Raw genomic sequence first — 15,378 nt, forward strand, 5'->3', positions numbered from 1 at the left:
GTGGACTTGTCTCTGTACTTTTTTCCTCTTCGCTCCTGGTAGAAATACTTGTTCTGTACAAGTATTTTATCACAGATTTATGAATGAAAACCGAACTTTTCTTTTTTTTTTTTTTTTTAAAAAGTGCTAAAAGTGATTTCTCGCTTGTTCGGATAAAGACACTTAGGCAAAATTAAAGCACAACGTACTACTTTCTTTATATGTTCATAAAAGTTAGCCATCCTTTGCCTACTCCAACCACTAGAATTTTTATTGAGTCCGGTAAAAATACCGAGCATACCGAGTGTATCGAGCGTCTGTACCGAGCACTTTAGTGACGTGGCGTTTTGTTATTGATTTCCAAATGCATTCGATAACCTGACGGAATCATCTCTCCCAACCACTAGCATCGAGTATGAAAACTGAAAAAGCTATGTGTTGTTAGTTGTTACAGATATTTTAGTATTTAGTTTGTTTATTTATTTATTTATTTTGATAAATTTAAGACTTAAAATGAGATAATTTTTTATTATTTATTTCAAACCAAACCTAAAACCGTGCCGAATATAAAATTAGTTTTGACATATAACTAGCTCTAATTGAGCGCAATAATAGTAGTCTAAACTAGAGTTGATTAAAGCAGTTATTAAAATATATTTGAGCTGAATCAAATCAAAATACATTTAGTACCCTAAATTAAATTAAATGTTTAGGTTTTATTTTACATTCTGATCGCATCATCATAAATGCCTTAATTTTGAATGTTCTGAGAGGTTTGATGATTTTTATTTTAAATGTTGGTATTTAGTTTAACTTATTTTTTAATGTGAAAAATTCTAAATTATTTTAACTCCTAATAAAAATATCAAAATTTTTACTCACCTTTGAATTTAAAAGTTAACATTAAATGGATAGTATATTTATAATTGTTATGTTTTATAATGTTTTAGATGCAAATTTGCACTAAAATTTTTTCAAATACATTGCCAAGTCATGTTTATTTTCTACAAAAACTTTTGAAAAATAATGATTGAGTATATTTGTAGCAAAGCAAAAACATTTTTGATACGACTATAAAATTCATATGATCAACACGAATTTAAAGGTAATCTTTGAATTAAATATTTGTTAAATTAAAATATGATCATATGAACTACAAATTTGACTTGCTTATACTTGAATCGAGTAACTCACCAAAATGAATCCAACGAGCCTAATATTATTCAATTCTGACATCATTAATTAAGGCATTTAAATGTTAAAAAAAATGCATCATGGTTAAGATAATCAATATGGACCATACAAAGGAGTTTCTGCTTAAAATTATGAAAGTACATATCCCAAAAAATCTATAACTAAAGCTATTCTCCATATGAGAGAGAGGAAATGAGAGTTATAGAGCTCTCATGAATTTCTAGACTATTGCCCCCCAACAACCACCATAACTGTCAATGATCACCACTAGTAATTGCCACCATCTCTAGAATTCTAATAAGACTTAATCCTGCTGTTTATCATATTTGTCTCCGTGTGGTTAGTTCTAGCTTGCACTTTTTTTGAGGATAATCTGGCAGAGATAGTGATTCTGATTCTGTGGCATGTTATATAGCATGAAGACTGTCTATAGGCACATGTCTACAGTCTGACTCAGCAAAAAGCTCAGGATGCCCCAGATGTTGTGCAAGATATATATGAATTACATTACTATTGGAAAAAACACTCATTTTCGTCTGCCAAAATACGTCGAAAATGAGACAAATCCGCAGGAAAAATATCTTTCCAACGAATTTCTGACGTGAAATTGTTCGGCATTAAAACGTGCATTAGAAATAACTTTCCAACGAAAAACTTGTGGATTTACCGACGGACTTCTGGCAGAAATGTGTCATAGAAACAACGTTTTTTGAATTCGTTTTCCGACAGTTTTAGATACCAAAATTTTCGGCGGAATAAATCCACCAGAAGTATCGACAGTGTATTCTCCAATCATTTTCACTGGAAAGCCCAGCGAAATTTGCCAAAAAATAATCCACTGAAATTTCTAGTGGATTTGACATTAGAAAAGCTGTCAAAATTATCGGTGGACAGTCCTCCGGCTAATCCTCCAGATTTACCAGCAGATTTCATCCATCGGAATGGTCATTCTTATTCATTGTACCGAGGTTTCCGGCAAATTATATGTAGAAAATCCATTGTAAACCTGTAGCAAAAAAAGTACATTTTCTTAATTATTGTACAACCTAATAATCCTACAATCAAATAGTCAAAACATCTATGTATTATCATCATAACCATCATTACCTTCCGTCTCTTACCACTTGGTGCATGACTTTTGAAATTGTTGAAAATATTTTTTTTTTAGTGAGAGTGCTAGCTAATATGCACAGGTGATATATATATGGGGGAAAGATCATTATGCCTTCTTGTACATCCAAAATAATGCCTAAAGGAGAAAAGACCTAACACTAGATAAACTCCTTAAATGCCTAATCAATAGAAAAAACTTACAAACAATGAAGACAAGGATGACCGATGTAATAACTCAAATATTTGAAATAAATTTATTTAAAAAATATGAAATTTTTGAAGTAGAACGCTTTGACGTTGATTTGGTGAGCACTGCGATGCTAGCTGATAAACAGTATGTATGTATGCATGTATATATACGTTTTTCCAGCCGATCGTTTGCCAGAACCGTTTCGACTTCATTTTCGCCAGAATTAATTCGATGGATTTAAGTAAGCCGGTGGACATTCCTCTAGCACATCCGCCAGAATGGTCCCAACGAAATTTTCGCCAAAACATTTTGTCGGCTTAATTCCTTGGCAAATCAAAATTTCAAAAAAGTAATTGGATGACCTAGGAAGATTTTGTTGATCATAAGCCATTCATCAAGCATTTAAGTCCTTAATGACATTAGATTTTGCTTGTTAGATTAATTATAAATTCTGAATTTAAGTTTGAAAGTTTCTAATTAAAAATATCTTTATACTATACAATTTTGCTTGTATAAATATATTTTTCATAAAAAATATGTAATTTGTGCTCTTTACAAAGTTAGAGTTTATGGTCATACTATTAATTAAAAAATATTGAAAACTAATTTATGTCGCCACTGTGGAAAAGTACTTTTGAGTCTGCCACTGACTATAGGTTTATATCATTTTTGCAATGAATTACTACAAAGTAGAAAATAGTAGAAATAGAAAATGTTGAACTCGGATAATATTACATATAATCATAAAGATATTATAATGTAAAATTTTGGAGTACACCTCCCTTGAAATATATTTCAGAGAGGTTTCTTTGAAGTCCACCTATCGAACATGGCGAAACATTGCTGAGGCTTGAACTCTGGCGCAGTGTGTCCGGCCGCCTGGAAACAGACATACATACAAGGAATTAAAACCATTAATAACTAAAGATTATGAATTAAATAAAACAACTATTGGATTACCCTCACTGTCGCAAAAGTTAAATCGTTTGAATACAGAACTGTATACCTAACAATACAAACATTAGGAGATGTCATTATATATTAAATATCATGCATCAAATTAATCTTATTCAGTTAGTGGAGATCTAACCCTGCAACTTGGTCATCAACACTCCATGATCTCCATGGATCCACAACCGTTAAATTTAAGGATTTAATCCATAGCTTGGTGCCCACAAATGGGATCAACATGTCATGGTCACCGCTGTTTTTAAAAAAAAGTCTCACTAATTATAAAGTTTTATTTCTTGTAATTAATTAAGAGCCAGCATTAACTTAACCTGTAAACAAGAGCTCTGTAACCTCTTTTTAATAGATTCAGCTGATAAGGTAAACTGCTTGGGATGTCTTTCAGGTAATCGAAGTTGTTGCACCTCTGCCATTCACTCACTGTTCCCTGCTCGATCATGCATGCACACTATTTATTTAGCATAGGTTTTGAATTAGTATTTAGAGAAAGTTAGGATCGATCATACCTTCCTGATTTGAAGGGCCTCTCTGGTGACATTTTCGTTTGCCCAGAAATAACCAAGGTAATAAGCATAGCCCTGCAGCAATGGCAACAGATTACACAACAAGAAAGCGATCAGAGTAAAACAGAGAAGAAGGTGCGCTAGTTAATTAATTGTATCAACTTTGCAGCGGAGTTCGGGAGCCTTCGGTGGACGGAAGAGCCGGCCAAAGCTGTCCTCATTCAGTGATCTCTTATAGTACTCTCTGGCGATGTCTTTAGGCCTTGGGAAGTCCGTCGCACATTTGGGCTCCAATACGTCTGTCTCCGACAGCTCCCAACGGTACTGCATATGTATACATATACATAATATACGACCTTTTATAATCTCCCTCTCTCTCTCTCTCTCTCTGTTTTTCTCTTTCTATATATCTGTATGTTACATATAGATTTTCTTACTTTTTTAAAGGTATCGAGGCGAGCAGCGCACTCTGCAGTTTTTGGATTTTCATAATCTTGTCCAGCACAATCCTTTTCAACGAGCTGAGACATTAAAATCAAAAGAAGTAATTAAGAATATTAATCATTAGGCATATTGTTTTTATAAACAATCATGCATATTAATTTTACTTGCCGCCGGTATATATTGAGAAGTTACGGAAAACAGAGAACAAGAAACAGAAAAATAGAGAAAGTATTTCTTGTATTCATCATCTATCACATACAACCAAGGGGGGTACATATTTATAGCTTTGCATTATAACTAACACAAGATCAGTTAGTTATATGCTGAGCTAGCTATGAGCTGTCAAAGAACCTTCTACACACATCTGTTACATATATAAATATGCATACGAATTAGTGATAAGTAAGTGATTATAACCTCTGCAAATTCATCAGAGATGATGCCCATTCCAAGGGCAAATGGAACTCGGGCTTTAGTATCAATCCTTTCACCCGTTCTTGGATTTCCAATAATATAACCCTGAAACATGTCATAAATTTTCTCATGCATGTTCATACTAAACGTTATCCTTTCGAAATGAGCAAATACCTGAAGATTAATGAAGGGTTGTTCTTTCACATCATTTCCTGTACGTGATTAACAAATTGTAATATAAGCAATTGAGCTATCCTGCAATTATAGATAGTAACTAATTATTGAATTATCAAATAGCTTGTCCTGACATACCATCTGCAATAAATTGAGCAACGACGGGGACTAACATGCCGCCATAAGAATCTCCAGCAACATAAAAGCCGTTTGTGCGAAAACGAGGGTGCTCTACTAACCACTGCAATATGCGAGATGTATATACACAAGGATTGGAGCTAGCGCTCAGGAAATAAAAGTTAAAAATGTATTTGATCTTCCAAAATATAGATATTTGTATGAGCTAGAGACAGGGCGAGCGGACCAATAGGAGCAGTCCGCGTGGATCTTGCTTAACGGACTCAAGATGCAATTTATATGCCTAATAATTGTAATATAAGCAATTGAGCTATCCTGCAATTATAGATAGTAACTAATTATTGAATCAAATAGCTTGTCCTGACATACCATCTGCAATAAATTGAGCAACGACGGGGACTAACATGCCGCCATAAGAATCTCCAGCAACATAAAAGCCGTTTGAGCGAAAACGAGGGTGCTCTACTAACCACTGCAATATGCGAGATGTATATACACAAGGATTGGAGCTAGCGCTCAGGAAATAAAAGTTAAAAATGTATTTGATCTTCCAAAATATAGATATTTGTATGAGCTAGAGAGACAGGGCGAGCTGCATCAGACCTTTTTTAGAAACCCATAAACTTGATTAGAAGAAGAAGAATCCCCTGTCATATAGGTTTGAGATACAGTTGGGACTGAGAATCCAGTCCCAGCCGGGTAATCCAGAAAGATAATGCTAGATACCTGATCACACACAAATATACATATATATGCGCGCTAGCTAGTAATTGAAGAATTTTTTTTTTCTTTCTTTCTTACTTATGGAAAAAAAAAGTTATTGATTTAGTGATCCAATCGCTTATTTATTTACCTTGGTCCAAGAGTAAGGATTATAAAGAAGAGTTGGCACACTCCCATCATAAGCATCTATTTGAAATTTAACAGGACCTGCATTGAATCTTCTTCATTTGTTATCATATATGATTTAAGCTTGGAGTTAATTATCTAATTATAAATTTAAGAAGTTTAAAATTGGGAAAATAGGTGAAAAAAAAAGTCCTCACCAATTTCGAAGAAGAGAGCCGAGAAGCTTGAACAACCGGGGCCTCCACTAAGCCAGAGGAGGAGTGGGTCCTCGCTGGCGTTTCTCTCCGACTCAATGAAGTAGTAGAACAACTCCACGCCATTAACTTCATCCACCGTCAAATACCTGCGCAAGACTATTGATGCTTTCATATATATGCCTTTTAATTTCCTCCAATTTATTATCAATTTTCTATTATTAATTACAAAGCAACCAAATTATATAATGATGTAAACACTCTCAATTCAAATTTATTGATCACTTTGTTTGGGAGAATCAAATGAATAAAGTTGTAAGTAACATGTAGATGGATGAGCACTTTCAGATTTTGCTGTAATTGAGTTCAATGAAATTAGAAATCAGTATGATATTTAAATTCAGAAAGAGCTCTTTTCACTTATATAAATATGTAGATTAATCTGATGGGCTCACCCAGTTTCCATTTGGAAGGGAAGCTGCCCTTTGAAGCCTGGTAGTTGCTGTACATGATTTGGAGTTGAAGAGATAGATTTTTGTAATATCACGAGAAAACTAAGTAGAAGTAGTACAGGACTCCAACGAGCCATTGCCGGTTTGCCTTAATCCAAGCAGGGGGAGAGAGAGAGCGCAAAGGCAAAGGATGTGAGATGGTTTTATTTATACATCTACAAATTATGCATTGCACGGTCCTGCCCTGACAATGACGGGTAAAAGACTGTTAGGTAGCGGCCAATCACACATTAGATGTGGGCCCTTAAGTTCACTTACGGAGAGAGTATATGGGGACCAGCGCTTTAACTTCACCCAACGGTCTTTTTTGATCTATTGCCCGCTTTTGTTTTGTTCAAAGTTTGTTTTATTGCCTTCTAAGCGTCATAGAATTTTTGTGTTCGGAAATGGTTTTTTTTTTTCATAATTTTGAGCAAATTAGAACAAACATATGCATACATCACATACTCAAACTTTAAATCTAAGACTTCTTAGTTATGAGCCAAAATTTTCAATTAACATATCAAGATAAACTGTGTCGAAAGTGGTAAATAAAAAGAGATTAGATTTGATTTTGATGTATTAGTTATCAAATTTACGTTTAATTTTAAATTTTAAATTAATGTCTAAGATTTATTTATTTAATAATTTAATATCATTATATATTTCAATAATCTAATATGAGATTATATAAATACTCGTTTGCTTAAATGACACATTCATGACAGATAGAGTTTATTTGTTGGTTTTAGGGTTTAGAGTTTAGGGTTTAGGGTTTAGATGATGCAAGTATGACTGCTTTACCAACAGTGGAGACTCAATCTGAAGACGTTTCAACTTATATTCCTATAAATGTAATTTTCATTACAGATTGACACATATTGTCATCTACCGATCTATTCAATGCTAGAATCAGGCATGCTATTAATGTAGGTATTATGTTTCCAGAGAATGATCAACAGCTCAAATTAAAGCTACGAAACAAGTAGCTGGCAAACTAAAATTGGAATTAGCTCAATTTATAGAATTAGAAGACTTTGCATAATTTGCAAATGATCTAGATAAAGCTACTCAGAATCAATTGACAAGAGGTCATGATTACGTGAGTTGCTCAAACAATCCCAATCAGACCCTCTCGCGGTGAAAGACCAGATAGCTAATATTTAAACCAGAACAAATGGATATCTTTACGCATTACAAATTTGACAAGTAAAGAAATTTGCCATTGGGACGTTACATACCTACTTAACAAAGAATAATCCTAAATTCCAAGATATTCATTGAAGAAGCTGAAACTGTTTTGAGAGAAGCAATTTATGAACAGATCGAACTATTTCTACTTCAGGAACAAACATAAATACATAAATGTAAAAGGATCGTTTTTCTTATATTCTTAATTCAGAGAAATCCTCGATAAAGATTTCTGATTCGAATCATTCAAAAAAGGGCCTCTTTTATCCTTTAGAAAAGAGAGTTATATACATATTCTATTCTCTATGTAGAATAGATATATAGATATAAATTACGTCCAATAGGATTTGAACCTATACCAAAGGTTTAGAAGGCCTTTGTCACATCCAATAGACAATGGATGCCCTTCATTCCTATTTTCGCATTTTTTTCATATCATAAAATAGGATGTATATCAAAAAGTCAAAAAGGATAATGCATCTGTATATCATATGAAGTTAAGAAATGAATATATAGCTGGTAGCAGGAATCGAACCCTCGTCGTTAGCTTGGAAGACTAGGGTTTATAGTTGACGTTGGTTGATCATTTTTAACATCTCTAATTCAAAACCTAACATGAGGTTTTGGTTTCATTCGGCTAGCTCCTTTATGGAAGATCTATATATTCCCGCTAGAGAAAAAATGAGATCCATAACATCTATGTCAGGTTTCTTTTTACAAATGCATCTAAATCTTCCTGCTTTTTAGATGATCCCTCTAAAGAGGGGGATTCTATCAAATCTTTCTAGTATCTAATATGGTTATTTCATTCCCTATTTCTTTTCTACTCGTGGGATCCTAAGAAAAATAAATTTGTTTCTACCGAGCTAAAACAAGAAGCCGATGGTTCTATTAATCCAAAATGATCATTTTCTTGCTATTTGGCTTCAATCTCCCCCTTTTTCAGAGCAAAAATTGAAGATTTAGTTACGATTGAAAGTTTTGTACTATCATCCATAGATCCTTTATTCATACTCATTCAATTGGAAAAATTGAACCAATCAAAAAAATTATGCTTCTCGACTCCATAATCCAAATTTTTTATTAAGATTGCGATTGCCTTTTGGAGAGAAGTCGTGAGAATGTATATTCTTTCCTCAAATGTCCTATTGATGGGGAAAGAATTAAATCTTTTTAAGAAATAAAATTTTTGATCCGAATATGAAAAAAATGGAAAGACCCCTTAACTATTTAAGTTGTTAATAGTACAAATCATACTTTTACCACTAAACTATACCCTCTACATATTCATTATTAGATATGAATGGGCTATTTGTCCAAAAAACTAATTTGACATAGTCAAGTTAGCATGAGAATCATGAAATTTTCAGCAATAACGACACGTATTTTGTTATGCTGCAGCGCGGGATTGAAAAAAAAGAATAGGTGAATAGCAAAAAGTTTAGTCAAATTTAAATAATTTAAATAGTGTACTAAAGTTTTAAGCATTCTTTTTTTGAATTCCTTTCACTTGAACCGACAGATTTTCTGAATTTGGGTAAATTGGGCCTTAAACTTTAAAGCATGAATAAGTAAAAGATTTAAAATCTTAAAAATATGTGTTTTCTATTTGATATTCTTTCTTTTATAAGATTTCTAAAATCTATTTCTTTTCTTTCTTGAAATTTCCTTCTTATTAAGATTTCTTAAGTGAATTAGAATTATTAAGATGAATACACTGAACTTCAACTTTCATTTATAATGAAATTTGTTTTTCATTAATGAATTTTGAAATCTTATACTTAAGAATAATAAAATAAAGACGAAAAAAATTAGTACTATATTACATTACTATTATATTCTAATACTATTACTGGATATTACTATAACATAACACTTTTACTATAAAGACTAAATATTCTAATTTATACTCTAATTTAATAAAATTACTTAGAACATACTAAGAATGGATATAGAATCTCTAACATTTTAGATTTTAATTTCATATTTCAATATAGAATATATCATATTCATATTAAGATAAAATAATAGAATATATAAAATATTATATATTAATCTAGATATAGATAATTTCTTAAATAATTTCTAAGATAATTTGTCTATTAGAATCTTATCTAATGTCTAAGAATTAGGAATGGCAATGAAAAGTACTATTCTTGTTTCAATAACAATTTTTCTTCATTGGAACAAAAGAAGTACTCGCCCAACTACTACTTATACTTAAGCAGGCCGGGGAAATGAACCTTTTGTACAAAATAAAAGAAGTAAGGTATTCTTTCTATTGAAGAAATCTATTTCGAAGAAAATAAAAAGGGAAATTTACACACATACCACTTTAAAACATCCTATTTGCATATCTAACACCCAAAATTTTAATATTACATGCATATTACCTTATATTATTTTAATATCAAATATATCACCTATATTTCTTTCATACCATCATATATTTCATTTCTACCACTCGTATTTGATATGAAAATGAACTATGAGTGGTATGTATGTAATATTAAAGTTTTAGGTGTTAAATATGTAAATAGAATAGTATTAGGTGGTATGTATATGTAAATCTCCCAAATAAAAATTGTTCTCAATCTTCACTTCACGTGTGAAATCACATGAAAAATTTCCAATTTGAAATGGGGAGAGATGGCTGAGTGGACCAAAGTGCAAGATTGCTAATCTGTTGTACTAATTATTCGTATTGCGGGTTCAAATCTCTCTCTCTCTCTCTCCAACCCCTTGATAACTTAAGATTTTAGAATCAGAAGAAATTTTGATTATTTTCTTTTATGAATTCTTTCTCTTTATCTATTCCATTTCTTTCTGCATTTATCAATGAAATACCTATGAAAAAAAAGTAAAAGTGAATCTCATCTTATTTTTTATTCTTCACGCCAAGGATTACGCTCTGAATCAATAGATGAGAATCCAAAGATGAAGAGAGAAACAAAGAATATTACTAATATGTAAATGAATAGTTTAAGAGTAAGCATTACAAATCTCCCAGATAAGATCTTTTTTTAAAGGAAATATATCACCTATTTTACGGCACACACTATACACTATTTTGATATGATGATCTAAATATGAAAAAAGATGGAAGTCTTTTTTTTTAAAAAAAAAAAAATTATTTTTATGAATTTCTTTCTAATGTAATATTCTATTGTAATAAGATTCGTATTTTTTCATTACCAAATATTTCTTGTCATATCCATATCTACAATTAGATCTTGTATGAAAACTTATAAAGGAAAGCTCATAACAAAAGAAGAAATAAGTTGATTAGCTAATTAAAGATCATCAACCCCCTTCCCTTATTCAATTTCAATATAATATACAATAGAAAATATCAGAATTTCGCTTTTTGAATCGAGGGTTCCTAATTTCTAGACTTATCTGAATCTTATTTCTGACCTTATTGATTTTAAGAATAAAAATATCATCTTTATTTTATCGAAGAAATTCTGAATTGAATCGAGATTTTCTTTTTTATCGAAAATTTACAGCTGCTTGCCAAACCAAGGCTAAGAGAAAAAAATAGTAAAGGGATAATCAGCATAACGTCTACGATTGGATTGAAAAAGGCATAAGCCTCTAGCAATTTGGCAAAGAAAAAACTTCTCGAATAAATGGTAGAATTAAGAAAGATACATATTAAACATAACAAATATTATTTTCTTGTTCTTAAAGATTAAAATGAAATTGAATTGATAAGAAATTATCAGATTGGATTGAGTTGTTTTTCTGAGGGATTTTTTAAGAGAAAAAAAGTAGATAAAAGAAAAAATTCTAATTTTTCTTTGACTTTTCCCCAATCAAGAATCCTTCCTTACATTATCCAATCAAATAAGAAAACAAGGAATTATATTTTCATACAATATATTAATTGAATTCTAAGTAATGATATATTAATCTTTTTGATTTTATACCTATTGTGTTGAATCCCAGTGACAACTTGTCCTAGCCTATATTTCTTTTGGTGTGTTATTGACGAATAACCAATATTTAGCTTAGTTTTTCTTAGACCAAATCAAAATGGGATATGGCCAAGCGATAAGGCAACGAGTTTTGGTCCTATTACTCGGAGTTCGAATTCTTTCATCCTAGATCATTTGCATCCGAAACGAAGGATTCTTCTCTAATTGAAATTGAATTCAACAATTTATGTTTCATGTTGGATACACTAAATTCTAATATTTGTTCTTAGAATCATATCTTTTTTATTTATTTTTTTTAACTTTTTTACTAAAGTATTTTATTCTTAAATATTTGTTATTATTTTAATTAATAATTCTTTGTTTTCTATGATGAAGATGGAGTTGGATGCTAAAAGATCATAATCCTAGGATTCTAATTTTCTCTTTGTTCTCATCTTACACAAGACTTTTTCTACTCCATAATAATGAAAATAATGAAACTTTATTCTCAAACTATCTTTTTGATCATTTAAATGAAATGAAAATCATATTCAATTGGAGATGGTAAATAATAAGTAAATAATAATATTATAATCATGAAATCATATTTCATAAATAAAAGATGAGAAAATATTCATACTTCATGATTAATATTCATATTAGAATATATTAATACATAAATTTAATACATAAATACATAATTATTACATAAGAATATATATTGTATATTCTTATTAATAAGATTATCTTATTAGTCTATAATTGAATATTTATGAATATTGAAATGAAATATTTAGTTTAGTATAGTTATTAGTTAGTATAGTATTATAGTATTATAGTATTTAGTTAAAGTGGCTAAAAACATTTATCCAATCATGGGAATTTCTTTTTCATTTGAATGAAATGAAAGTAAAAGGCTTTTTTGAGGTTTCTAATTTCCTTTCTTTTTTTAAAAGAAAAAGAATGATCATTTATGATGGACAATCTCGAAAGATATGTTGAAGATGTAAATAAGTTTGCTTAAAAACTTATTTATTTTTTTCATGTGATATTATTCATAAGAGAAAATATGGGGTAATTTGAAGTGAAATCTCTGAATAAACACTTATTTTAAGTGTAGATTATTATATATCGGTTCAATCACTGACTATTCATTATTCCATATTGAATCAATTGCATACGATTCCAATTTAAAATAAAATCAAAATTATAGGGATGTTATGGTAAAACTTCGTTTGAAACGATGTGGTAGAAAGCAATGTGCGACTTGAAGGACATGATTGGATGACATCCACCATTTTTTATATGAATGAAGATGCTCTTGTCTTGACATAGTTTGTTCTGCTAGGAACCTAATTGAATTTGTCTTGGGTTGCTAAATAAAGATACTAATGGCATAGAAAGGTATAGCATATGATGAAGCTCGAGCAAAAATGATTGATTCATTTATCGGGAGAATAATCTAGGGTTAGTGACAACCAATAAGTTAGACCAACTTTGTAAATAGATAATCAATATAGAAATATAGATAAATTGAGAGGTTCAAATTTGAACAAGTTTTTGAAATGAAAAAGAAATCAAATTTGTTGAAATTTTCAAACTGTTTTGATTAAGAGTGTATCACAAAGGAATCAATCGTTCGTATTAATTTTTACTTTTCCATAGAAAAAACAAAAGGTATGTTGCTTCCTTTTTGAAAGGAGTAATAATCACCGAAGTAATGTCTAAACCTAATGGTTTCACAAAGTGCAAAGCAAAGACAACAAATTTTGGAACAAGGAAACACTCTTTTCACTAGTCTAAATAATTGGAGTAGAATGATTAAAAAAAAAAAAAGATATGAAAGGAGACAAACAAGAGGTTAGAGACAGCTCAAGAAATTCTAAGGATTTTCTTTCAAATTCTTTCAAAACTACCCAACTTGAGTTGTGAAAATGAATGAATTTTCTTTACTTTTTCTGTAAAGAAGGAAAAAAGACTCAAATTACAATCTAATTCTTTATGTATCCATTTTTATTCACATATATCTATATAGATAGAAATAGAAATAATAGAAATTAGAATCATTTTTTTCTTGAGCTGTATGAGGAGAAAGCCTCCTATACGTTTCTAGGGGGGCATTTTTTATTTACATCTATCCCAATGAGCCATCTATCGAATCGTTGCAATCGATGTTCGATCCCGAAGAGAAGGAAGAGATCTTCGAAAAGTGGGTTTTTATGATCCGATAAAGAATCAAACTTATTCAAATGTTCCTTCTATTTTATATTTCCTTGAAGAAGGTGCTCAACCCACATGAACTGTTTAAGATATTTTAAGAAAGGCAAAATTCCTTAAAGAATTTAATGTTTCTTTTGATAAATTAAGTTCTCATTTAAAAGGAAGTATGACTGTTTTACCAATATTGGAGACTTAATCTGAAGACGTTTCGGCTTATATTCCTACTAATGTAATTTCTATTACAGATGACACATCCATGACACATAAAAATTTTAAAAATTGATTATGAGATCATCTAAAATTTATTTTTAATAAATTAGCAATCAATGTATTATGATCCAATCAGATGAAATTATAGATATCAAAAATATTTTGATTTGAGTTCAAATGAGTCAAAACTACATATTATTTGCTCCGACAAGAATGAAGATGAACTTCAAAGTTTGACTGTCAATCTTATGCTATAAATCAATATATCTTGTCCAGATGGTTGACTTTTCGACTTGACCAAATTCTCTCTTTGCCAATAAAATGTGACATTGGATGTTGATTTCTCAGTCACCAATTGGATTAATACTATAAGTTATTAACTTAGGCTACCTAATTTAATTCTATTTTTCACATTGCACATCTTGTATTAGTGGCTTTATTTTTTTCATTGTAGATAGGAGGCCGAGTGACATGCATAAATAATAATTTTAGCTAATTCTAAATTTCAAAACTTTGCTCTCTTTTTAATTTCTCCCTTTTCACCTTAAGTCTACATATTTTTCCCTAGTACAATTTTCTTTCTTTGTGAAAAGGCTTGGTTAAATCCTCATAAATAATTCAATCGGCATTTTTTAAAACATATCTCTTGAAGTACAAATAACTAATGTAATGCCAATTTGTGAGAGAACAGTGACAAGAGTTGACACAGATTTGTGTGTAGTAGGTCTTCTCTTTTGAAAGAAAAGTTTTCTCGTTATTCTATTTTGATTGTTAATCCCTTCAACTGTGCATACAACAAAGAGCATAGGCATAGAATAGAGAAGAGGAAGAAAAAGGTTTTCTCATATCATTGTAAATGTGAACAGTACATGTATATATCACAACAAAAAAATAGGATTATCACATCACAAATTATTACTTTTCCCAACAGTTATAACCCCTACAATTTACTTTGCAGCGGTTTTAAAACCACTGCATTACCGCTGTGATTGCAGTGCGCTGCAATGACATTCCACAGTGATTTTGGGACCACTATAGTAGATTAAAGGATGTGCTAGTCATAGCAGTGGTTATAACCGATGCTCCGTTCCATATTTGCAACGGTTATAACTGCCACTAAAATCAAAACCAAAAATTATTTTCAGTATTGTAGCGGTTTAAACTGCCACATTTCTGGGAGGTTGT

General features: G+C 30.8%; 1 protein-coding gene across 4 annotated transcripts; it reads right to left on the reverse strand.

Moving 5' to 3' along the window:
* Positions 1 to 1,272: 1,272 nt before the first annotated feature.
* On the reverse strand, positions 1,273 to 6,799 carry LOC110106392 (serine carboxypeptidase-like 2). 4 transcript variants are annotated; one of them, XM_028700870.1, is made up of 15 exons: positions 6,617 to 6,799; positions 6,165 to 6,310; positions 5,972 to 6,048; positions 5,722 to 5,844; positions 5,119 to 5,221; positions 4,981 to 5,018; positions 4,810 to 4,911; positions 4,386 to 4,469; positions 4,111 to 4,272; positions 3,952 to 4,023; positions 3,757 to 3,872; positions 3,567 to 3,680; positions 3,437 to 3,474; positions 3,297 to 3,355; positions 1,273 to 2,179 (listed from the first exon to the last, which is right to left on the reverse strand). In XM_028700870.1, the coding sequence occupies exons 1-14, from the start codon at positions 6,748 to 6,750 to the stop codon at positions 3,297 to 3,299; spliced, it is 1,368 nt and encodes a 455-aa protein (XP_028556703.1). In that variant the 5' UTR covers positions 6,751 to 6,799; the 3' UTR covers positions 1,273 to 2,179. The 4 variants fall into 4 exon arrangements, with proteins under 4 accessions (XP_028556703.1, XP_028556702.1, XP_020691951.2 ...); XM_028700869.1 differs by having other exon boundaries at positions 3,437 to 3,482; XM_020836292.2 differs by lacking the exon at positions 5,119 to 5,221 and adding an exon at positions 5,488 to 5,590 and having other exon boundaries at positions 3,437 to 3,482.
* Positions 6,800 to 15,378: the final 8,579 nt, after the last annotated feature.

This window comes from Dendrobium catenatum, unplaced genomic scaffold (assembly GCF_001605985.2).
Source record: "Dendrobium catenatum unplaced genomic scaffold, ASM160598v2 fragScaff_scaffold_1608, whole genome shotgun sequence".
Classification (NCBI taxonomy): Eukaryota; Viridiplantae; Streptophyta; class Magnoliopsida; order Asparagales; family Orchidaceae; genus Dendrobium; species Dendrobium catenatum.